At 41.7% G+C, this 24,837-nt stretch overlaps 1 protein-coding gene across 2 annotated transcripts in view; it reads right to left on the reverse strand.

Annotated features, from left to right (window-relative positions):
* Positions 1-209: 209 nt before the first annotated feature.
* edc4 (enhancer of mRNA decapping 4) overlaps positions 210-24,837 on the reverse strand; it is a 45,584-nt gene continuing 20,956 nt past the window's right edge. For both annotated transcript variants that reach the window (XM_075470710.1, XM_075470709.1), the window contains exons 21-30: positions 24,672-24,815; positions 23,380-23,416; positions 21,801-21,948; positions 21,044-21,199; positions 18,459-18,574; positions 18,204-18,369; positions 15,080-15,266; positions 13,379-13,598; positions 11,200-11,363; positions 210-1,957 (exon numbers count right to left, since the gene is read on the reverse strand). In XM_075470710.1, the coding sequence (XP_075326825.1) occupies positions 1,774-1,957; positions 11,200-11,363; positions 13,379-13,598; positions 15,080-15,266; positions 18,204-18,369; positions 18,459-18,574; positions 21,044-21,199; positions 21,801-21,948; positions 23,380-23,416; positions 24,672-24,815 (1,522 nt within the window). In that variant the 3' untranslated portion in view covers positions 210-1,773. The remainder of the gene's footprint in view (positions 1,958-11,199; positions 11,364-13,378; positions 13,599-15,079; positions 15,267-18,203; positions 18,370-18,458; positions 18,575-21,043; positions 21,200-21,800; positions 21,949-23,379; positions 23,417-24,671; positions 24,816-24,837) is intronic.

Raw genomic sequence — 24,837 nt, forward strand, 5'->3', positions numbered from 1 at the left:
GAAGAGAGAAAACACATAAATCATGCAGAGAAGTGACTTTGTAAGAGATCAGAAGCAAACAAGAGGCCAGAAACTTGTTTTAATTCAACAATGTCATCTTATTTTTAACCGTTAAATTCTCTCTGAAAATAGAAACAGTCGTGAAAGTGCCTGAAACTTTAGTCGAAACGCTTAAACCGTCATCGGAGCTGAAGCACAAACAGACACAATGAATTGAATCTTTTTTTATTCCAAAAATGTCGAGGGTAAAATGAACTGTAAAAGGTACAACAGAGCAAAGGAAGCGAACACAACGGAGAGAGAAAGAGAGAAAAGAACAGAGCATCAACACAGCCTCATTAATGTTTCTCCCAGCCGAGCATCCGAACAGCTGGGAGTCACAGCGGTGCGTCTCCCCCTCAAACACTGAAGTAAATGATCAGACAAAAACATACAGCTTCTCCTCCGCGGCTCCGCTTCAGCCACATTCAGCCTCACACGGGGTCACAGGTGAGCCGTACCCGCCGTCAGAAACAGGTTCAACACAGTAAGGCACTTTCTAAATCCAACAGATTCTAAATCCAACAGATTCTAAATCCAACAGATTGTAATGATCACAGCTTTCCTGGCTGCAGGTTTCTCATGGTTCACGCAGCAAAGCACAGGAATGATTTGTGGAGAAGGAAGCCTGGAGGTGAAGCAGGTCTGCGGCCTCAGTGCTGCCCCCCGGAGGGCGAGAGGAGTAACTGCACGTTAAGCAAAACAAGCTCAGTAACAATCGTGTGTAGCAAGTGTTTTTATTAAGCTACTTTAACAACTCTTAAAGCAAAGTATACATGGTTTACAAATACTAAAGGTTTATATAAAAAAAGGGGGTTAACATAGAGAAGAAAATCAGAGCTGCACGCGTGGACGGCTGCGACGAGGCCTCCAGATCGCTCAGATTTTAAAGGGACATTTCCTTTCAGCTTCATCAAAATGTTGTTGTTTTTTTTTGTTTTTTTTTAATTATTCATCATGTTGAGACTCGTTTTATCCTCCGAGACCTTCGCTAGAATCATTTCTGAAAACAAGGCCAGACAAAAAAACTATGATATCGTATGATTATGAACAAATTCTCTCATCTTTGATCCTCCAGCCCATTAGGAAATAACAGGGCGAGCCAACACGGAACGGCTTCGGGAGGTTACATACTTCTGGTTGTCAGGACGAGCTTTTAAAGAAAAATCCTGCAGACTCCAGGTGAGCAGAGAAAAAAGGAAAAGTCCCAGCCTGCTGTTTGCTCTTAAGGCTGAAACACAAGGCGACGTTTTGAGGCCAGGCGGGTTTTCTTTGCGTCCCCGCCGCCGCTCGGCTGGCGGCCGTCTGCCCCGCCTCCCGTCTGACGGACGGCAGACGGACGCAGTGGAAATAAAGGAGGAGCCTCTTCGGCTCGGCGCTCTCAGGGTCTCGTGCACGTTCGGATGAAGAGCGTCGGGATTCCTGTGAGGCGGAGACGGAGCGGAACGCGTCTCCGGGCGAAAAGCAGCAGTAACGAAGGTTTGGGAGTATCTACAGTCAGCTTTAAGTGACAACAATCATTCTGTCCAGACCGTTAGCGTCCAGCAGGGAAGAAACGGGGAACCAAAACTGTCCTTTTTCCAACTTCAGTGGTGCACAAACGAGGGACGGGAGGACACAGCCGGGGGGCCAAATAGCTGGACGTGGGGCTATCGCCTGGTTTCCCCCCCGATGCGTCCTCCTCTTGAACATTTGTGGACAAACGTGAGCCGCCTCCACCCGGAAATCGGCTGGCTAGTGGTTGAAGATTCCCTGCAGCATCATGACGAGGCGCCGCGCCCTCTTGCTGAGCGGGCTGTGGGGGTCCTGCTGCAGGAAGGCGATGAGCTTCGGCCTGACCTGAGCCAGCACCGAGGACATGTGGTCTCTGGTCAGAGGGTCGCTGTGGTCCAGGTTCATCACGGCGTCCTCCAGGTAGCTGAGGAGGAGGAGGAGGGAGAGGTCAGATCAACGGAAAGCACCCTGAAATGTCTGCATTTATTTCACTGCTTCCTCATCATTGTTTTCATTTTAAAAAATGTGTCCCAGGTCGTTTTCCCAGTTCATCCTAAATCTCATTAGCAACTGTAGGAATATTGGAGTGTATTACCAGCTTTAATCAGGAGCTAATTTGTCATATTTGAAAGCAAAACTGCTCATTTTCATGCACGGATCCGCCGCTAGGACGCGTTTTCTTCTCCCTCAGGCGTCTGCTGTGCTCTCGATACAACTCGTTCTCTGGGGATTAAACCACTTAAAAACCCACTGCCCTGCATCCGGCCAGCTAACGGTGCTGAAGGCCCGATGATGACACCCTCTGCAGTCCCAAACATCCTGGCACTGTGCTGGGAGTCAAAGACGCTTCTAATAAGAAAGACTGTTATCTTTCATTTGATGTGATTATGATTTACTGTCCCGCACCGTGCACCTTATTGCCTGATTCCTATCGCTCCGTGAGAGCGGCGCCGTCCTGCGTAATTAAAAATTAAATTGGCCATTAAAGTAAGCAATACAGTGGAAACCGCTTATAGTGATCACGTTGGTCCAGAGCCAATTTGAACATTATAAGCGGTTGATTACCAAAGCCGAATTTGTGTTATTTTATTTTTTACTCCCTTGATTCCTTTCTGGACGTCTGCTTCTGCCTCGTTAGCTAACGTAACGAGTTGACACCGGGCAGCAAGCCGAGATGCTCCGGCGAAGCTTGGCACTCCTCAGGCTACCTTGTGAGGTCTAATTAAGCAACGAGAGACAGTGGTGAATGCTAACGACGGAGCCCGGGAAAAGCACCTGAGGAATGCCAAGCTTCGCCGCAGCATCTCGTTGGCTCGTTTTTGGTAATTTGTCACACGCCTCGAGGAGACTACGTTTTTCATTCAGAGAAAATGACTTCCTTTTTCCAGCCATGATTCGCGCGCTTGCTGCCCGGTGTCAACTCGTTACGTTGGCTAGCGAGGCAGAAGCAGACGTCCAGAAAGGAATCAAGGGAGTAAGAAATAAAATGGCTACACGTAGTTTTAAATTATTTTTGCACATGTTTACATTCATAAAATGGCCAAAAATGAACATTATAAGCGGATTTCTTGATCACTATAAACAAATTATTTAAACAGCATTTGTATAGAAATGATTCTGTCCCAAGCCTTTTGATCTATATAAGCGGTTGATTACTATATCCGTGACCACTATAAGCGGTTTCCACTGTAATGAGATAAAAAAAGAATTCTTTTTTCTTTTAACAGCCACAGTCCATCCAGCCATGGCCGTCTGTGTGTGTCCTAACGAGGCCTTCGAACAGAACCGCACCCTGCTGGCACCAGCGAGCCACGTTAGCATCTGCTACGCTACGCTCAGAAGCTAACGGAGCACCGAGCCGTGAAGGGACTCGGAGGGAAAAAGAGTAACGCAAAATCCGGACTACAGAGCGCACCTGAATATAAGCCGCACCCTTTAATTTTAAAAAGAAAATCCATATTATACTTGTATATGCCGCACCGGATTCTAAACCGCAGGTGTCCACATTGTAATACGAGATATTTACACAGACAGATGTTACACGTGAGGATTTTTAAACTTTTAATTAAATGCTTACGATAACATGAACAAATACATACCGAAAATGCTTTTTTTTTTTTTTTTCAAACAGTGCCTGTAACACCGATGGTTTTAACTTAAATACCAATCGGTAACGCACAAATACTTGTAAATGCTTTTTTTCCCGGGTAGGGGTAGGTTCACTTCCTGTTTTCAAAACAAAAGCACCAATTGTATCGTAATGGCTTTCCCTATGATAAAAGGCAACGGGTATTTTATTTTTGAAAATAACCGGAAGTGCGTTGCTCACTGCGGCTAGCTTTAGTAGCGCCGAATTCGTGGGAACAAAATTGTAAATAGCCGGTATTTTGTCAGGTTTTCAACACGTTGGGGATCTAAACGACTATGTAGTGACTATTCGTCCTCTTGTGTCGATAATTAAAACAAAAAAAAAAAAGTCAAAACCATTATAAACTAAATGAAATCAAACGGCCACTGAGAAACCTAGGGAGTGAATTTACGCAGGTAAATTGAGTCCATTGTCCAGGCAAAAAATTAGGTTTCTTTCGGTTTATTTCTCCAACCACAAGCAAACAAACAAAGAACAATGGCCTTTGCCGCCACTCTTGCCCTGGTAAAAACCTATTAGCCCTCCCAGGTGCCTGCCTGCTCATCTAAATAAACTCTCCCAGTGCGCCCCAGCTAACCCGTGCTTTCAAAATAAAAGCATAATTAAATACCCAAATTAACTCAAACAATACTAAATATCATAAACAACCAAAAGTAGTGTATTCCCCAAACTAAACCCCCAAAGGATAACTAAATAATAAGTGAGCCAAATATACAAAATAACAAATAGCTCCTACAGACTACTTTCTCACCTGAAAATGTTTCAAATGTTGCTAAAGTTTACAGAGTTTAGAGCTTAAGGGAAATCAGCTTCAGACCGGCTGATTTCGGCTCGGGCAGGAGCGAAATGCATTGTGGGTAAATGCTCTGCATACTTTCAGTATGCAGTATGTAGTATGCAGTATGTAGTATGCAGTTTGCAAGTATGCAGTTTTCAAGTATGCAGTATGCAGTATGCAGTTTTCAAGTATGCAGTATGTAGTATGCAGTTTTCAAGTATGCAGTATGCAGTATGCAGTTTGCAAGTATGCAGTATGTAGTATGCAGTATGCAGTTTGCAAGTATGCAGTATGCAGTATGCAGTTTGCAAGTATGCAGTATGCAGTTTTCAAGTATGCAGTATGCAAGTATGCAGTATGCTGTATGTAGTATGCAGTATGCAGTATGCAGTATGTAGTATGCAGTATGCAGTTTGCAAGTATGCAGTTTGCAAGTATGCAGTATGCAGTATGCAGTTTGCAGTATGCAGTGTGCAGTATGCAGTTTTCAAGTATGCAGTTTTCAAGTATGCAGTATGCAGTATGCAGTTTTCAAGTATGCAGTTTTCAAGTATGCAGTATGCAGTATGCAGTTTTCAAGTATGCAGTTTGCAAGTATGCAGTATGCAGTTTGCAAGTATGTAGTATGCAGTATGCAGTTTGCAAGTATGCAGTATGCAGTTTTCAAGTATGCAGTATGCAGTTTTCAAGTATGCAGTATGCAGTATGCAGTATGTAGTATGCAGTTTGCAAGTATGCAGTATGCAGTTTTCAAGTATGCAGTATGCAGTTTGCAAGTATGCAGTATGCTGTATGTAGTATGCAGTATGCAGTATGCAGTATGTAGTATGCAGTATGCAAGTATGCAGTATGCAGTTTGCAAGTATGCAGTATGCAGTATGCAATATGCAGTTTGCAGTATGCAGTATGCAGTTTGCAAGTATGCAGTTTTCAAGTATGCAGTTTGCAAGTATGCAGTATGCAGTATGCAGTTTGCAAGTATGCAGTATGCAGTATGCAGTTTTCAAGTATGCAGTATGCAGTTTGCAAGTATGCAGTATGCAGTATGTAGTATGCAGTTTGTAAGTATGCAGTATGCAGTTTTCAAGTATGCAGTATGCAGTTTGCAAGTATGCAGTATGCTGTATGTAGTATGCAGTATGCAGTATGCAGTATGTAGTATGCAGTATGCAGTATGCAGTATGTAGTATGCAGTATGCAGTTTGCAAGTATGCAGTATGCAGTATGCAGTCTGCAGTATGCAGTATGCAGTTTGCAAGTATGCAGTTTGCAAGTATGCAGTATGCTGTATGTAGTATGCAGTATGCAGTCTGCAGTATGCAGTATGCAGTATGCAGTTTGCAAGTATGCAGTATGCAGTTTGCAAGTATGCAGTATGCTGTATGTAGTATGCAGTATGCAGTATGCAGTTTGCAGTATGCAGTATGCAGTTTGCAGTATGCAGTATGCAGTTTGCAAGTATGCAGTATGCAGTTTGCAAGTATGCAGTATGCTGTATGTAGTATGCAGTATGCAGTATGTAGTATGCAGTATGCAGTTTGCAAGTATGCAGTTTGCAAGTATGCAGTTTGCAAGTATGCAGTATGCAGTATGCAGTTTGCAGTTTGCAAGTATGCAGTTTTCAAGTATGCAGTATGCAGTTTGCAAGTATGCAGTATGCAGTTTGCAAGTATGCAGTATGCAGTATGTAGTATGCAGTTTGCAGTATGCTGTATGTAGTATGCAGTATGCAGTTTGCAGTATGCTGTATGTAGTATGCAGTATGCAATATGCAGTATGTAGTATGCAGTTTGCAAGTATGCAGTATGCAGTATGTAGTATGCAGTTTGTAGTATGCAGTATGCAGTATGTAGTATGCAGTATGTAGTATGCAGTATGCAGTTTGCAAGTATGTAGTATGCAGTATGCAGTATGCAGTATGTAGTATGCAGTATGCAGTTTGCAAGTATGTAGTATGCAGTATGCAGTATGCAGTTTGCAGTATGCAAGTATGTAGTATGCAGTATGCAGTATGTAGTATGCAGTATGCAGTATGCAGTTTGCAGTATGCAAGTATGTAGTATGCAGTATGTAGTATGTAGTATGCAGTATGTAGTATGCAGTATGTAGTATGCAGTATGTAGTATGCAGTATGTAGTATGTAGTATGCAGTATGCAGTATGTAGTATGCAGTATGCAGTATGCAGTTTGCAGTATGCAAGTATGTAGTATGCAGTATGCAGTATGTAGTATGCAGTATGCAGTATGCAGTTTGCAGTTTGCAGTATGCAAGTATGTAATATGCAGTATGTAGTATGCAGTTTGTAGTATGCAGTATGCAGTATGTAGTATGCAGTATGTAGTATGCAGTATGCAGTTTGCAAGTATGTAGTATGCAGTATGCAGTATGCAGTATGTAGTATGCAGTATGCAGTTTGCAAGTATGTAGTATGCAGTATGCAGTATGCAGTTTGCAGTATGCAAGTATGTAGTATGCAGTATGCAGTATGTAGTATGCAGTATGCAGTATGCAGTTTGCAGTATGCAAGTATGTAGTATGCAGTATGTAGTATGTAGTATGCAGTATGTAGTATGCAGTATGTAGTATGCAGTATGTAGTATGCAGTATGTAGTATGCAGTATGCAGTATGTAGTATGCAGTATGCAGTATGCAGTTTGCAAGTATGTAGTATGCAGTATGCAGTATGTAGTATGCAGTATGCAGTATGCAGTTTGCAGTATGCAAGTATGTAATATGCAGTATGTAGTATGCAGTATGTAGTATGCTGTATGCTGTATGCAGTATGCAGTATGTAGTATGCAGTATGCAGTATACAGTATGCAGTATGTAGTATGCAGTATGTAGTATGTAGTATGCTGTATGTAGTATGCAGTATGCAGTATGCTGTATGCTGTATGCAGTATGCAGTATGTAGTATGCAGTATGCAGTATGCAGTATACAGTATGCAGTATGTAGTATGCAGTATGTAGTATGTAGTATGCAGTATGTAGTATGTAGTATGCAGTATGCAGTATGTAGTATGCAGTATGTAGTATGTAGTATGCAGTATGCAGTATGCAGTATGCAGTATGCAGTATGCTGTATGCAGTATGTAGTATGCAGTATGTAGTATGCAGTATGTAGTATGTAGTATGCAGTATGCAGTATGTAGTATGCAGTATGCAGTTCTGAACACAGCCAGGGAGGAACAGAGCATTTAATAGTCTGCATCCCATTTCTCAGCTCAGGGCCCCTTTGCTTCCTACTGTGAAATCTGTAATGACACTTATTATAATACTTGTGGTGCGGCTAACAGTTAGCTTCTGTTTGGGTCTAATAAGTGATGACAACTCAGCAGCACATCGGCTCAGGTCTCAGGTTTTCCTCCCTGTGACGGACGATGGTTTCCTCCGGATCTTTCCTGGTTTCTCAGGCTCATACGTGTGCCGTTTAGATGTTTGATAAACCTGTGTGGATCAGTGCTTTTTATTGTCAAACTCGCTGTTCTGCTCACGCTCGTCAGCGCTGAGCTGCTTTTTATTAAGTTTACAAAACTGATAATAAAACAGCGACACTGATTATCGGAGTGGATACACAGCGAGTGGGCGTTTTAGAGTCGACTGCAGCAGGTTATTGGAAACGTGAAGCTGTCGTTCCATCAGCCGGATGCTCCTTCAGACACCGAACGACATTCTTCTTCTCTGCTCTGATTGAGTCCTGACCTCTCATTAGCCCTCTGCTCTCCGTCAGCCGCCTCCTCCGTTCTCATTAGATTTCAGAAACAATCGGATATCGACTCATCAATCTTTTAAACATAATAACTGCTGAATGGTTCTTTGCATATTGGACATTGTTATATATTAAAGGAGCCATGGCATGAAATTTTCACTTTTTAAGGTTGTTTAACATTAATATGAGTTCCCCTAGCCTGCCTGCGGTCCCCCAGTGGCTAAAAATGACGATAAACCATGCACTGGAAATTATTCTCCGCCTTTGGTCATGTGACCATGCAGTTGGCCTGATCGGGAAAGCCGCCGCTTATGACGTGGAGGTTGTTTCCCCCCAGAGCCAACAAACTGCCTTTCCCCGCCCACAGCTCTTTGGCCAGCTCATTGCGCTGTATATCGATGTAAAAAATCTGTTTAGAGCTCCTGCATCAGAACCTCTAAAGAGCCAGAGGACAGATTTTGTGTTTTTCTGGGAAAGTGACGACAGAACCGAAGAGATTTGCGTATGTGTGGGCCAAAAGTTTCACCGACGAATGTTTCCAGAACTTGGGCCAATACAGAGCAGGCCTTGCAGAACGTCTGAAAATGAACCCTGGATCAGTACCAACTCTCTTTGGCCCAACTACAGACCTCGGACAAGTAAGTAATTTAACGCTCTATAAATGTGTTGCTTTCCTGTATGTACAGTATAGTTACATAGCTTGTTACCACAAGAAAGTGTCTGTAACGTTAGCTATGCAGCTAATAGCATCAACTGGGCTGTTGGAGGTGTTTGCATGCCCATGAGATGGTTAGCTCGCTCATTTTAGACCATAACCCTCTACTTCAAGCTTCCTGAAGAAGAATGAATCCGCAAATTCAGTGAATTTCATCAGGATAATGAGTCATGGTTCCAGTCAAAACGGTCAGTCTGTCTGTGTCGTTAGCTCTGCAGCTAATGTAACAGTAAATAGCATGAGGTATGCGAGTGGACACCTCATTTACTGTAACGCGAGTGTTGTGTACTTATTTGTTGTTTTGATAGCCGTCCTGCTGTTGGTGTTATGGTGCGCACGATATCTGCCTTTCCCCTGATTGAAATGACTCGCGCTACGTGCATCTTTGCAAACCAGAGCAATCAGCTGAGAATGTCAAAATCCTCACTCCTGCTTTCCCCTTCACGCACGCCTTTTTTGCTGTGTCTTGTGTAGCACTTGCTTGATGTTTGACTGTGTTAGGAGAGTTGTTCAGTAACTAGTTCGTCATATTGTCAAAGTAAGCTCATTTCAACAGGTTTCGCTAGTTTTAGCCGCTAGCATCTTTGCCGCTAGCATCTTTGCCGCTAGCATCTTTGCCCCGCCTTTCTCCACCTAATTTGGATTTAAAGCTGCAGACCCTAAACGGCTCATTCTGGGGATCCTAAGGAAAGCTCATTTTTGGGACTGGCTGTAATTCTGCACCAAGGCAGAATTTTGGGGAAAAAAACTCAGATACAGTATTAGGGGACCACTAAAGCCTGTAAAAATATATAAAAGCCTCCATTTATTTTCATGCCATGGCTCCTTTAAGTAAGCAAGCTTGCACACATTGAGTGATATGTGTGTGTGTGTGTGTGTGTGTGTGGGTGTGTGTGTGCGTGTGTGTGTGTGTGTGTGTGTGTGTGTGTGGGTGTGTGTGTGCGTGTGTGTGTGTGTGTGTGTGTGTGTGTGTGTGTGTAATGAGTGTGGTTGTTGGGGGAGGAAGGGGAAAGTTGGACTGTTATCTGAGTGTTTGAATGTGTGATGAGAGTAAGAGAGAGTATGTGCTGTTGATCCCTATTGTGCACTTCATGATTTTGGCGCCCTCGTTTCCTGTTTTCCTTTCTCCTTTTTGTCAGTGTATATTGTCTATTTTAAAATATTATGGTCTGCATATTACTTTTATCTCTCATATTTTAATATCTTAATCTGTTTTTACCTTTACGTGCCCAGAGGGACTACAGGTGGAAATTAGCAAATGTTGCAACCTGGCACCAGGCAGCTCTTCTCTCACGATTAATGCTTTTGTGCATTGTCCCTGTTTTAAATAAATAAATAAATAAATTAAATTAAATGATTCTGCACCACAGCAGTCTGAAAAGCAGCAACACGCCAGCTCTGCCGTTTGCTTCGACATCACCGAGAGGAAAACTGCCTCTTCAGCAGCGTAGTTTTATCCTGATGTCGCTGGAGTTAACATGACAGTCGGGTTATTGAGAAGTTGAGATACAATATTCGGGGTTCTGAGAATAAATTTTACAAAATATGGTAAAATTTGGGTATTTTATGAGAAACCCACAACAATAATATCCGAGTATCTGTGTTATCGTTGCTGTTTTTCACACATGCAGCTAAAAAAATGGGAACAAATCTTAATTCCAGCCTAAAACCCACAAAGAGCTTCTAGATTATTCATTTCTGGTGGCATAAAACAGTTTAATCATTTCATTTATATGAATTGTTCCATAATTAGTCATTAGATTATGTCATATTCCTTTTTTAAGCTTTAAATTGAATCTTATTTACTTTTTCTTGATGTTGAATAACATTTAATTCTTATTATTGTCTGTTTTTTTTCCTACTTTTAGACGTGATAACGTTCATTATTTTGGGATTAGGATTTTTTTTAACTGAATTTCATACATTAATTTGACTCTTTTGGTAACTGAAAGCAGTTTTAAACGTAAATGTACAAAAAAGTTGAAACTTTGAAGCTGTTTTTCTTCTTCTCTTTCATCTTATTTGATTTTCTCCTTTTTCTTTTTTCTACTGTCTTGTTTCTTTGTTATTGTTCACCTATGTGGCACATATTTACATTTTCTAAATATGGTTGGTGATCATTTTTACTTGTAGTTGTGTGTCTCTGTCCATGTTTAGGCAGGGTTATGGGTTATGTCATGGGTGGATGTTGTTCAGAAAATACAAAATAATCTTCCTGTACAATGATTGTCTTATTTATGTTTTGGCATTAATGAACAGACCTTTGAAAGAAAGAACATGACAGTGGGTATCTCACTGATATGGGTGTCCTCACCTGATTTTGAGCTCAGAGCGGGTGGTGAGGTTGGAGGAGAGCTGCTGGATGAGCGACAGCAGCACCGGCTGGCTGAGCGGGCAGGGATGCTGACCGAACACCTGCTGGGAGTCGATGGACTCGCACACGTACAAAACCAAGTTCAGATCCGTCGCCGACAGAGCCTGGGGGGGCACAGGTGGGGGGGGGGCTTCAGTCAGTTTAAACTTTAAGTGTTTATTCACACTGAAACGTTTCCACGCTGCAGCGGAGGATTAAACACGGGAGAAAGTCGAGCGGTTTAATAAACACTGGAGCTCAAACCGTTGGAGCCGTGAAGTGTCAACACACAAGTAAACATTACAGTTTACTCAAGAGAATGGATGAAAAAGTGGTGGAAAAAGAAGCAGAAAGTGTGATAAACACCAGCAGCACAAACAATGCACCCGTGGGCAGAGGTGGGTAGTAACGAGTTACATTTACTTGAGTAAGTTTTTGAAAACATTATACTTCTAGGAGTAGTTTTAAATCTCTATACTTTTTACTTTTCCTTGAGTAGATGTGTGCAGCAGAAGCTGTCCTCTTACTCCGCTACATTAGGCTACAATGAGCTGGTTACTTTTCTTCTTACCTCTTTGGTATTCTACGCCTCATTATTTTTATCCCCCCGCGTACGCCTCATTTTAATGTTTTATTCTGACAGAGAGAGAGACTTCCTCCAAAGGCTCTACCACCTGACTGTGTTCCACCAATCAGACGCAGCCGTGCAGTCTGGTCACGTGACCGTACTCAATCTCAGCGGCGGGACGGGTTAGCTTTAGCATTAGCAGTCGTAGCAAACAAAGAAAGAAACAGATGAAAAATGTCAGAACCAACGGTGGGAAATGAAGACGCAGACGAGGCCTCATACTGAAAGCATGTTTACCTTACAAAGAGTGAGAAACAGCAGCTACATTATGTGTCTTCTGTGGCAACCAAAACAAACGCACATTTCAGCAGAAACTCAACATCTAACTTGAGGAAACATGTAGCGCTAAGTTTCCTAAACTCGTTTTTTCCCCCCATGGATAGGTGAATGTTTGTTTTTTAGGTTACATATGGGTTACATATGTTTTAAACATTTCCTAAGTCTCTTTAATTTTTTATTGAAGTACTTGAATTTACCTGGATTATTTTAATTTAAGCTATTTTGTAATTAATTAATTCATTTTAATTTAATTTATCAGTTGGATGAACTCTAATTTGCCTAAAGATGATTATTTAGTATTTTTGTCTGTCTGATTGAATGCTTGTGTTAACAAATAAATCAGACGTTACTCAACAGTTACTCAGTACTTGAGTAGTTTTTTCACCAAGATGACTACTTTTTACTTTTACTTTTTCTGAAGTAACAGTACTTTTACTCGAGTACAATTTTTGGCTGCTCTACCCACCTCTGGTTACATCGCTGCAGCATCTGTTGTGTGCAGATGGATGAACTAAAGGACGGTCATTTCTCAATGACACTGTCCCGGTCATGTGAGTTTAAATTGATTCTGATCTTAAAAAGGTGCACGGCGGTAAAATTAAACCCATATCATGAGGTTTTATCTTTGTAATTCTTGTGCTTTCACAATAAAAGCAGCAGATCTCCTGCAGCTTCACTGTATAGACCCTGAGTGATCGTGTAACATGTCAGGAGGAGTTCAATTCAGCCTGTAAACTGTCCTTGAAGCATCATCAGGAACATGGCTTCAGCACACATGTGGCACAAAGACATAAAGAAAGAGGAATGTTGGAGGAGTCCCTCTCAATGGTGATTTTTAGGGATTCTATCAGACTGCATCATGGGAAATGTAGGATCGAGTATTTTCAAACTGCTCGATGAATACTTGATATTTTTTTATAGTTTTTTCCTCCTCCTTTGTACACTCACAGCCTTAAATCAGAGGAGGTGTTCTGGCTTATCTCAAATATACCCAACAGGGACTTTACTGCCAAAGTGTTCCTATTTATTAGTAGTATTATTAGTAATTTTTGGCTACTCTACCCATCATTGCCCGTGGGACTGTGAAACGTGTGCACGGTCATGGTTTTGTGGGCCCTTTGGCCTCGGTGGCGCCTCGGTGGCGCCTCGGTGCACAGAGGAATCAGAGTGTGACTGCAGGCGGTGACTTTACTCATCAGAAGTGCTTTGCTCCCGGCTGCATCTGTGCGTTACCTGCTGGAAAGCCTGGTTGAGCTGGCCCTGCTGGAGGAGCTGCAGGATGTTGGCCTGCTGCGTCTGGTAGTCCAGGTGCGCTGTGGGGACGGGCGTCCCCGCCGCCGACCTCATGGCCTGCATGATGCTGGAGGTGACCGCCGCCTGCTGCTCCTTCATGGCCAGGCTCACCTCGCCTTTGACGATCCGCTGCACATGGCTAAGAATAGACTCCTGCAGGCTGCGGGGGGGAACAGGACACAAACTTATCCTTCAGACACTTTCATTTCGGGTCTTAAGGCGAGACACGGCAGGCAAAAACAGGGATTTTTCAAGCAGGGGTCAATTTTGAGATTTTGGGCCAGTCTACTCCTTCAACATGTGTTCTTTCAACCTGCTATAAAGAAAACGTTGAAAACATAAATTAAAATGTTTATTTTATTACATTATAATATTATAATATTTATTTTATGCGTTTCGCTCGAATTTACCAAAAAGTTAGCATTCCAACGCGCCATGCCGAGCTTCGTCTATTTACTGAGCCTGTATTCTTTATTAATAAGATTATTTTATTCAATATTAGTATTACTAAGGGCCTGAGCATTTATTCTGTTTTTGAGCAATTGTTTCTAATACAAATGTATTGAATTCCCCTATTTAAATCTTTAAATGCCGTTTTCTCAAAATCAGTTTTTTGTATTTTTCCAGTATCGATATCTCAGCCTATGGAGCACCTACTAACAACAAACTTTCCAGTTATACACTTAGCAGTATTCTGAAGATATCTACAGAAGGATTTGTTGATAAATCATTCCTGGCCTGATTTATGTGACATTATAATCAAAAAATATGGCGAAAATTGATGTTTTTTAGGCTATGGGCAGTATATTTTGATTTCCTAGGAAATGAAAGCAGATATCCTGAAATCCCTCTGTAATTTTCTTTTCATTTTGTGTGTAAACAAAATGAAAAAAGAATTTTGCACCTGGCTTTATCATATGTTCAGATCTATCTTCCGGAAATATATGCAAATGTGTGCATATTTAATGAGATAATGCCTACTTTGCATAATCAAACATACAAATTTCATACTTGTATAAGTAATAAACTGAGGAAGTTTCATGGTGATATCTATTATTTTAAAATATTCCCCTATTCACCTGTAGCCTTAAATCAAGAAATAAAGAGGCTACGCGGGCAGCTCCCTCACCTCTGTGTTCACAACAAGTTTTATTTGCTTGTTGAACTCAGCAAAGTGTCATTTCTTTTTCAAGATTTTAAACTTTTAGTCAGCCAACCTCTTTCTTTCTGCTCCACCCCACCGACAATCTATAAACCCCCGAGGCCATGAAATTAATTGCACAGGGAACAAGAGACTCGATCGAGTTTATGTTCTTACATTAGCCTCCGAATTAAGCTTTGCTTGTTTCTACTCTGCAGCCCATTATGCACCTGCAGCGCAGACATGTGCTGATATGCAGGCCTGATACCAAAAAACCTCCAGAAACTAAAGGAATGACAGTCGATGCCATCCGATCAATCACTGACTGACTGTTTTATTAACAGCGGCCTGCTTAAAGTGTTCTTAAAATGCTGACTGTGCAGCAATTCCAGTTTAAATTCTGGGAAATATGATGAGAACAGAGGAAAAGAAGCAAACGTTTCAGGGGAGATCGGTTTCACTGAGCAGCCCGATCAATGAGGGACATCCAGGATACATACTTTCCCACCATCATCTGCATCTGGTGCTGGACCTCCGCCCGGACGGAGGCTGTGATGTTGTTGCCCAGCTGATCGGTGGAGCTCTGAAAGCTGTCGATCATCTGCTGGAGCTGGCCCACCATGGGGTCCCGCGTCTCCTGCTCTCTCTGCTTTCTGCTCTTCATGTGAGTCTCCAGCTGCTGGATGTCTGCAGAGAAGAACACAAAGACAGTGCTGCAGCGGTCAGAGTGCATTAAAAATAAAAGAGCACAGTACCCAGAATGCACGGTATTCAAACATCTGATGCAACTGCAGTCCAACACTTCACAAGCACTAAAAAGACAAAAGAATCGACTAAAGAATGAGTTTTATTCTCTGAAACGGGCTCAGACGGACTCACAGACGCCAACACAAACAGTCAGGGGGGTCACATGGCACTGAAAGGATCGGATTATTGGCTAAATTACAATAAGTTTTATTAATTACAATAAATAAATTACAATAAAGGCTTTTTAACAGTGACTGCTGAGTTCTTCTCAAATTGATTTTTTTATTTATTATTATTATTAGTTAGTAGTAGTATTTTTATTAGAATTGTTTATTTTGTATTATTATTGTTGTTGTTAATATACAATCATTGTAAATATTATTAATATTTTTTTGAGCTACTTGACTAATTTGAATTTCCCCCATTGGGGGATCAATAAAGTATTTTATTACTATTCTATTCTATAAGACTGAGTTGAGCAAGGGTAATTCTCCTACTGTTTTGAGAAGCAAAACGCTTTATTTTTTAAACTCCAGCCAACTAGCCGGACTACCTTCATCAACACCAAAACGAGGCTGGAACTCTGCTCACAGGACGCAGCAGGGGGTAAGAAAATGTTCATAAATGATGTTGCTGATATGGGATGTCATACAGCTTCATGTCAAAAGAGGCGAACTATCCCTTTAATGGAGCCGTTTGGGTCAATATTTACTCACTCAGCCCCTAAATGTGACGATGGATTAATACTCAGAGCCTCCAGGTTAGCCTCCAGGTTAGCCTCCAGGTTAGCCTCCAGGTTAGCCTCCAGGTTAGCCTCCAGGTTAGCACACCTCACAGTTAAATGTAAAGGAGTCCAGGTGGAAAGGCCATCGATGCAGGAGCTGCACCATCCCGAGGCCTCGGGTTCACCTTTCCTGTGCTGCAGGTTTGCAGACTTTGGGAGCCGAAAGAAAATCTAATCTCTCCCACAAAGCGGAGAACACGTCACTCAGACTCCTCTGCACGTACAGCATGTTTGGTGCCCTGAAGGCTCCCATCAATACCGTCTTATCGACACAACTTCCGATGTCCAGAGCAGCTGAACCAACGCTGCTGAACCAAAGCAGAGTGGAAATAACTTCACTGGGATTCCAGCAGTCCCTGAGATGAGTCACTTAATTAAAACTTCCCGATAAAGGCCCTACCCCATTGCGTGAGCCATTTTAACACGTTCAAGGGACCGTTTCAAAGCTTTAAAGCATCCAATCAATACACGTCATCTGTCCTTACAGAGGTAGAAAATTCAGGCCATGTCAGTGAGTCACTGCTTATATCAATGTGCTTGAGCCTTCCCTCATTTCATTTCTTTATATACGTCGCCAGAAAAACAGGAAACAGTTGCAGAGATTCACTGAAACGCTTAAATATAGAGTTAGTTCAGTTCTGAGCAGCTTTAAAGTGAATATCTGCTCTGAGCTGCTTTCTCCTCCAGCACAGCCTGAACCCTCTCAGACGAGCTTTCTGTCCTTTCTTTAAGGAGTCTTCAGGAATAGTTCTCCAGGCTTCTTGAAGGACATCCCAAAGCTCTTCTTTGGATGTGGGCTGCCTTTTGTTGCGTTCTCTGCCAACATGATCCCACACTGCTTCAGTAATGTTGAGCTCCGGGCTCTGGGGAGGATTCATCCCTCCATCAGACCTGCTGCCACTGATTTTCAGCCCACTTCTTGTGTCCTTTGGCACAGCTCAGCCTTTTCTCCCTGTTTCCCTTCCTTAAGAACGGCTTCCTGACAGCCACCCTTCCATGGAGCCCATTTCTGATGAGGCTTGGGCCAACAGCAGATGGATCAGCTGAAGGTCCAGATGCATCTCTCAGCTCCTGTGTCAGGTCTTTGCTGGATGTTTTCCTCTTTCTTAAGGACATCACTTTCAGATCCTGTTCATCTGCTGGAGATAGTTCTTTAGGCCTGACACTTCTTCTTTTGTCCTCCACTTGTCCAGTTTCCTCAAATGTTTTAAGGACACACTGCACACCATGCTGAGATATGCCAAGTTTTCAGCTAACAGCTCTTTGGGAATCACCTTGTTGCTGCAGAAATCCTGTTTTCTGTCTGTCACACTGTGTTATCTTTGCTGTTTTTCACACATGCAGCTAAAGAAATGGGAACAAATCTTAATTCCAGTCTAAAACCCACAAAGAGCTTCTAGATTATTCATTTCTGGTGGCATAAAACAGTTTAATCATGTAATTTATATTAATTGTTCCATAATTGGTCATTAGATTATATCTTATATTCCTTTTTTAAGCTTTAAATTGAATCTTATTTACTTTTTCTTGATGTTGAATAACATATAATTCTTATTTATGTTTGTTTTTCCTACTTTTAGATGTGATAACGTTCATTATTTTGGGATTAGGATTTTTTTTTAAACTGAATTTCATATATTAATTTGATTCTTTTGGTAACTGAAAGCAGTTTTAATGTAAATGTACAAAAAAAGTTGAAACTATGAAGCTGTTTTTCACAGATGCAGCTAAAGAAATGGGAACAAATGATGTGACTCTGTGACAGGCTGCTGGGAACAAAGTGCCTAAAGATCCAGTTTAAAACGGCTTCTTTGCTAAGTTGTCTGTTCTGTGTGGACACAACACTGGTTCATCCCTTGAGTTAGGAGCCCTTTTCCTGCCTGAACGGTTCATAGCTCAGAGTTAAGTGGCTTAACAGAGAAAAGACTGGACTGAAAATGAGGGGAAAAGCAGAAAATGCCCAAAGAAAAACTCTGAAAGAGCTTCAGAAAGCTGGAGAACTGTTGATCAGAACCAGGAAACGGACAGAAACGACAGGTGGCTCAACACTTCTGCACAGCACCGTACTCACTCTACGGTATTCTATGCCTTACATTCTTGTGTGCCTTGCTTGAAGCTGTCGTTGATCTGCTGAAACATGGACTGGCAGCCTCTTTCGAACACTGGCAGCACGATGCTTTGGAAGGCGTCTTTATAGGCCGCTTGGATGGGTCCCTGCATCGCTTCGGCCGCCGCTCGACCGATGGCGTCCGTTGTGTTCTAAGAGACGGGAAGTGGAAAAAACGTGAGCGTCGAATGTGCAAAGAACAGGACAGTGCTTGTACCTCGTGCAGCAAGGACACACCGACCTTGGATTTGACCACCTTGCCGACGTTGTCTTTCAGTGTGACCTCCACGGCGGTCAGTTTAGCCGCAATCGTGTTGTTCAGATGACCCGTCACCGGCTCCAGACTCTTAGAAATCGCTGGAGAACATAAAAACAAATCAGCAGGAACTCCTCTGTAACGAGGCGAGTGGCGCAGGAAAACATCTTAGCTTTCGTGTCTCAGCCCAACACACCTCAGTGGCCTCGACTATATTTAATCCAACTTATGACTGGATGATCTCAAGCATTAAAGAACACGATAACTTATTGATGCACGGCCTGATGTGCACTTTGCATGTTTGTTTAAAAGCTGCAAAAAAAAGAAAAATTCAAGATGCCGTATAAGGATGATAAGATTCATTCATCTTAGATTACAGCCGGGTGCAGACTCTGATGAGCATCAGTGAGTAAAACAGGTGTGAAATGATGCTATTACAGAGAGTTATATCAACCTTTCTGAACTTAAAACAATCCTTTTGCTTCTCCTCAGAATAATAAAACCTTAACCCTAATCCCTGACAGGGGACATTTTTCTCCACTTGGGGTGTACTTTCTCCTCTAATTTCACACTGGAAATAGTGATACTCGTCATATTTGGTCCAGTTGTGCATTTTTGACTATTTTTTCGAATTTCAAACACACAGTTTTAGGGATTTTTAATTTTTTTGCTGTCTGATTTAAAAAAAAAAAAAACTTTTTTCTACACAATGAAAAATAGCATCTTTTTTTTCGTTGTGTAGAAAAAAAATCAATGTTGTTGCTGATCATTGACATGTCCCAGACCATAATTATCCCCGCTCAACATTTCAACTTTGCATTCTATACATTGAAAATATAGCAGTTTTTGTGTATGTTTTTTTTACAGAAATTGGCGTTTACATCATATAAACCAGTATTTAATGGGTACATTTTTTTTAAATAATTGAAAACTTGGTAGTTATGATCAGAACTGAAGTGGAACAAAAGATCTACGGGAAAAAAAAGCATGTTTTTAGGTTGTTTTAAAAGGGGACAAAAATGTCCCTTTTCAGAAATTAAGTTGCGTTTTAAATCAGGTATGAGGGTTAAAGTGCCTGGAGGTGACCTTTTCTTTTTGATTAGGCACATAGTAAACCTATAATTCACTGCGGCTAGCTTTAGTAGCGCCAAATTCGTGGGAACAAAATGGTAAACAGCCGGTATTTTGTCAGGTTTTCAACACGTTGGGGATCTAAACGACTACTTTCTCGCCTGAAAATGTTTCAAATGTTGCTAAAGTTTACAGAGTTTAGAGCTTAAGAGAAATCAGCTTCAGGCCGGCTGATTTAGGCTCGGGCAGGAGCGAAATGCATTGTGGGTAAACGCTCTGCATACTGTCTGATCGATGAGTATGCAGTATGTAGTATGCAGTATGTAGTATGCAGTATGTAGTATGCAGTATGTAGTATACAGTATGTAGTATGTAGTATGCAGTATGTAGTATACAGTATGTAGTATGCAGTATGCAGTATGTAGTATGCAGTATGTAGTATGCAGTATGTAGTAAGTAGTATGCAGTATGCAGTATGTAGTATGTAGTATGCAGTTTGTAGTATGTAGTATGCAGTATGTAGTATGCAGTATGCAGTATGTAGTATGCAGTATGCAGTACGCAGTATGTAGTATGCAGTATGTAGTATGTAGTATGCAGTATGCAGTATGTAGTAAGTAGTATGTAGTATGTAGTACGCAGTATGTAGTACGCAGTATGTAGTATGTAGTACGCAGTATGTAGTATGTAGTATGCAGTATGCAGTATGTAGTATGCAGTATGTAGTATGTAGTATGCAGTATGTAGTATGCAGTATGTAGTATGTAGTATGCAGTATGTAGTATGCAGTATGTAGTATGCAGTATGCAGTATGTAGTATGCAGTATGTAGTATGCAGTATGTAGTATGTAGTATGCAGTATGTAGTATGCAGTATGTAGTATGCAGTATGTAGTATGCAGTATGTAGTATGCAGTATGCAGTATGTAGTATGCAGTATGCAGTATGTAGTATGCAGTATGTAGTATGTAGTATGCAGTATGTAGTATGCAGTATGTAGTATGCAGTATGTAGTATGCAGTATGTAGTATGCAGTATGTAGTATGTAGTATGCAGTATGTAGTATGCAGTATGTAGTATGTAGTATGTAGTATGTAGTATGCAGTATGCAGTATGTAGTATGCAGTATGTAGTATGTAGTATGCAGTATGTAGTATGCAGTATGTAGTATGCAGTATGTAGTATGTAGTATGCAGTATGCAGTATGTAGTATGAGGTTTCGAACACAGCCTATATTAGTATTTCTCAATTCCACTTGTTGGGAGAATCGCATCGATTTGGAAACATTGCAGTCCAGTGGCGAGGTGCCGTCACTTCGCGCGTAACATAATCTCGGCATGCATTGTGGGAAATGTAGTTTTTGGTCACTGCAGGTATTTGACTTATTTATGTTTAGACAATCGGACCTTTTCAGCTCTCGCGGGCCACATAAAATGATGTGGCGGGCCTTGAGTTGGACACATGTGCTCTGTGGCATCAGATGTGCGTGTTTCTGCTTACTTTGTGGGACGGTTTTCTTCAGCTCCTCCCGCAGCACTTTGTCCATCCTGTTGGTGAGCGCAGAGCTGAGGCTGAGGCTGAGCTGCTGGCTGAGCTGCTCCTGAAGCTGCTGCTGGTGATTCTGACTCTCCGACAGAACTCTTTCCAGTCTGCGATCTGAGGTCCAAACAAGTCAAGGCTCAACAGAAAATTGGACTCGCCATCAAGACGAGCTCGTTCATCAATGACAAACTGGGAAAGTTTGGACTTTGTGCCACACTGGAAAAAATCAAAGTCTTACCAAGTATATTTGTCTCATTTCTAGTCAAAATATCTCATTACACTTAATATAAGACACAACTGCCTAACAAGCACCATTTCAGCCAGATATAGGGACTTGTTTGAAGACAATACATCTGGAATATCTTGTTAAATGAAAAAGTCTTGAAAACAAATTGTTTTGAGTCACATATCATATGAAACAAGCTTTTTTTTTACATTTGAAGAGGTTTTTAAGCTAATTTCAAGATCACTTTTATCTCAAAAGTCCTAAATATCACATTTTATTTCAAGAGATCTTGACAAGCCGATTTTCACTAGTTCCATTGGCAGATTTTTTTGCTTATTTCAAGCAAAAACGTCTTTTATTTGCTGTTTTTTTACTTATTTTTGGAGGGGCATTTTTCCCAGTGCATAATTCTACATTTTAAAAGTCTTATTTCCAAAAGTTTTTCCTCAGTGGAAACACACGATGAGCAAAGAAGTGAGGGAAGGATACGCTCATGCTCCTGATGTTTCATCAGGACGTGCTCCAGCTGAGACATTATGGCACTCGGCATGGTCTCAACCAGTCCCCACAGTTCGGTTAACTCCCGCTGCTGGGTGCGCAGCAGCATCAACAACTCGTCCTGCGTTTCTGCGTTAAACTGAAGGGAAAAATGGAGAGAAACCTTAAAAGAAACAGAAACTAAACCGACTCGAGTGCTGAAACATGGCCGTCAGTTACAGGTTCCACCAGTGCTGTGAGAGCATCAGGGAGAAAATGAAGATTAGAACCCAAAAAAAACAGACATTCAGCAAACATCAGCACTATTTTCTGACATGCATGCATCAACCAGGCAGAGGGTGAATTAATTACAGCTAAAAGGTCTGAAAGTGAATGAGCCATCAACCAATCACAGGAAAGATGATTCAGTTAACTTTACCCTGGTGAATAGGCATGGGCCGGTAACCTTAGGCAAAAATCGCTCAACCTCACATTCGCTTGGTCCTATTTTCTCTCCCTTCGTATCACTGCCTGCTGCCGCCTGCCGACAGCCGCGCCTGTTACAGTGTTTGCTGCTCGGTCTGCACAGCATGCAGTGATACGAAGGGAGAGAAAATAGGGCCAAGAGATTGTGAGGTCTGACTTTTTCCTGGAGAACGATTTTGTGATGCAAATGTATTACTCTTTTGAACGCATATTGTTCTGAGAAGCAAAACGCTTTATTTTTTAAACCCCAGCCAACTAGCCGGACTACCTTCATCAACGCCAAAACGAGGCTGGAACTCTGCTCACAGGACGCAGCAGGGGGTAAGAAGATGTTCATAAACTGTGGGGTCTCTGTACAGCTCCTTCAGCAGCAGACTTTTACATCCACGTTGCAAGGAGAGGTTTCCCGCAGGTCTTTCATCCCGGAAGCGGACTTTCCAACACATCCACTGATCATGTTGCCTTTCCATGACAATCCACCACTCGCATAGAGATTTTTCTTTATATTTTATTAATTTCAACTTCATAATGTGCAATATTATTTATAACTAGGTCACTTTACTTTTTAGCACTTGCTTTTTCTCTTTTTTTAAATTTCTCTTTTTTTTAATTTCTTGTTCATGTCTGTTGTTGCTGCTGCGGCAAGTGAATTTCCCCGTTGTGGGATGAATAAAGTATAATCTAATCTAATCTAAACAATATTGCTTGTATGGGATGTCATACAGCTTCATATCAAAAGAGGCGAACTATCCCTTTAACACAGGAACACTCGTTTTTCAGCTGGCCGTAGTCACCTTGTGATCACGAGAGACCAAACCTCGTGTTCTCAAGATGCCAAAACTAAAAAGGACCACTGTGAAAACAAGACAAATGAACTTGTTGTCACAGAAAAACTGGCTCTCAGCGTCCACACCTTGGGTGCTGCTGCTGAAACGCACCTTTATGTCCGAGGCTGCCACCAAGTGGCTGCGAAACGCTACAGTTATAGATGCTGCGGCAGTCTGAACACCTGTTAAACCGTGACGAGGAGAGGCCACACCTGCAGGAGCCCCTAATGTTGCTGCAGTTAACACAAACTAAGACAGAAGCAGCCGGGACGTCTTACCTGAGCAGAATCCATCTGTCTGGACTGAGATGATTCACTGCGAAGAGATGAAACAAAACCATTAATCAGAATATTAAAGCAATGAACCGAGCAGCCGATATTGTGCTCATTGTACATCTTATGGGATTGTTAATACATTTACAGGCGCATGCATCAACTGATGTTTGGCTTAAGCAGCTGTTCTGTAATGAAATGATGCTGAACTGAGTCAGGGGATCTTTGGGCAGATTTATTACCCCTGCTACTTGATGCAGAGAGCACAAAAACTGCCGTCTGTCGGTAATTTCTCTACGAATACTCGTTTTCTCCAGCAGCCAGTCCCCTAAAAAGTGTGTAAATCCAATCAATTATGTCAAGAAAATCTCCAGCAACACAAAACCAATTCATCTATCAATCAAAAGGGAACAAACAAGATGGGTTTTTCCACCGAAAAAACGAGTTACTGTAAATTACGGACTATACGCTGCTACTTTTTCCCAGGCTTTGAGCACCGCGGCTTATAATACGGTGCGGCTAATATATGCTTTTTTTCTTTTGTTTTCATGCCACCAAAAACATTTTGCACCGTAACATTAGACCAATAAAATTAACGAATAGTTCACAGTGGTCCAATGAAATTGTACGATAAATCAAACACACTTACACTCCTAAATTATTGTAAATCGGTCATTTGTACTCGCCCTCAACATGGAAAACAAACGAAGAAATGCATAAGATGCAGCTTTTAAATTGACGGCGATCAATGACTTTTCCTGGTAGGCTACTGTCTTTTTTTTTTTTAACCAGCTGTGTTACAGGCACTGTTAGAAAAAACAGTATTTACATCACGTATTTGTGCGTTACCGATAGGTATTTAAGTTAAAACCATCGGTGTTACAGGCACTGTTCGGGGAAAAAAAGCATTTGCAGTTTCTATTTGTTTATGTTACCATGTGCATTTAATTAAAAGTTTAAAAATCCTCACATGTAACATCTTTCAGTGTAACTATCTCATATTAATATGCGGCCACCCGCGGCTTATAATCCGGTGCAGCCTATACAAGTACAAAATGGATTTTCTTTTTAAAATTAGAGGGTGCGGCTTATATTCAGGTGCGCTCTGTAGTCCGGAATTGACGGTATTCAACGAAACCGCTGCTGTTTTATAAGAGAAATTACGAATGAGGACATTAAAGACTATCCTATTTAAAGGTTCTGTGCCTTTAAATGAAGCGCTTTTTCCTCTGAAGCGTGATGAAACTGCACAGCCTCAAATAAAAAAGATTTAAAAAACGATTAAAATAGAAACGCACCCGTCATCCTTCTTGAGCTTCCTCTTGAGTTTGGGTGAGACTCGCGGGGAGGTCTTCCAGTCTTTGACCGGCATTCTGTGGGAAGAGCGAGAGCCACAGTTTCCAGAGGAGGATCCCAGACTGGCCACCTCGTCGTCAGGGTCACTGAGTCAAACACGAGGACGGA

The sequence above is a fragment of the Odontesthes bonariensis genome, chromosome 7 (genome assembly GCF_027942865.1).
Source record: "Odontesthes bonariensis isolate fOdoBon6 chromosome 7, fOdoBon6.hap1, whole genome shotgun sequence".
NCBI lineage: Eukaryota > Metazoa > Chordata > Actinopteri > Atheriniformes > Atherinopsidae > Odontesthes > Odontesthes bonariensis.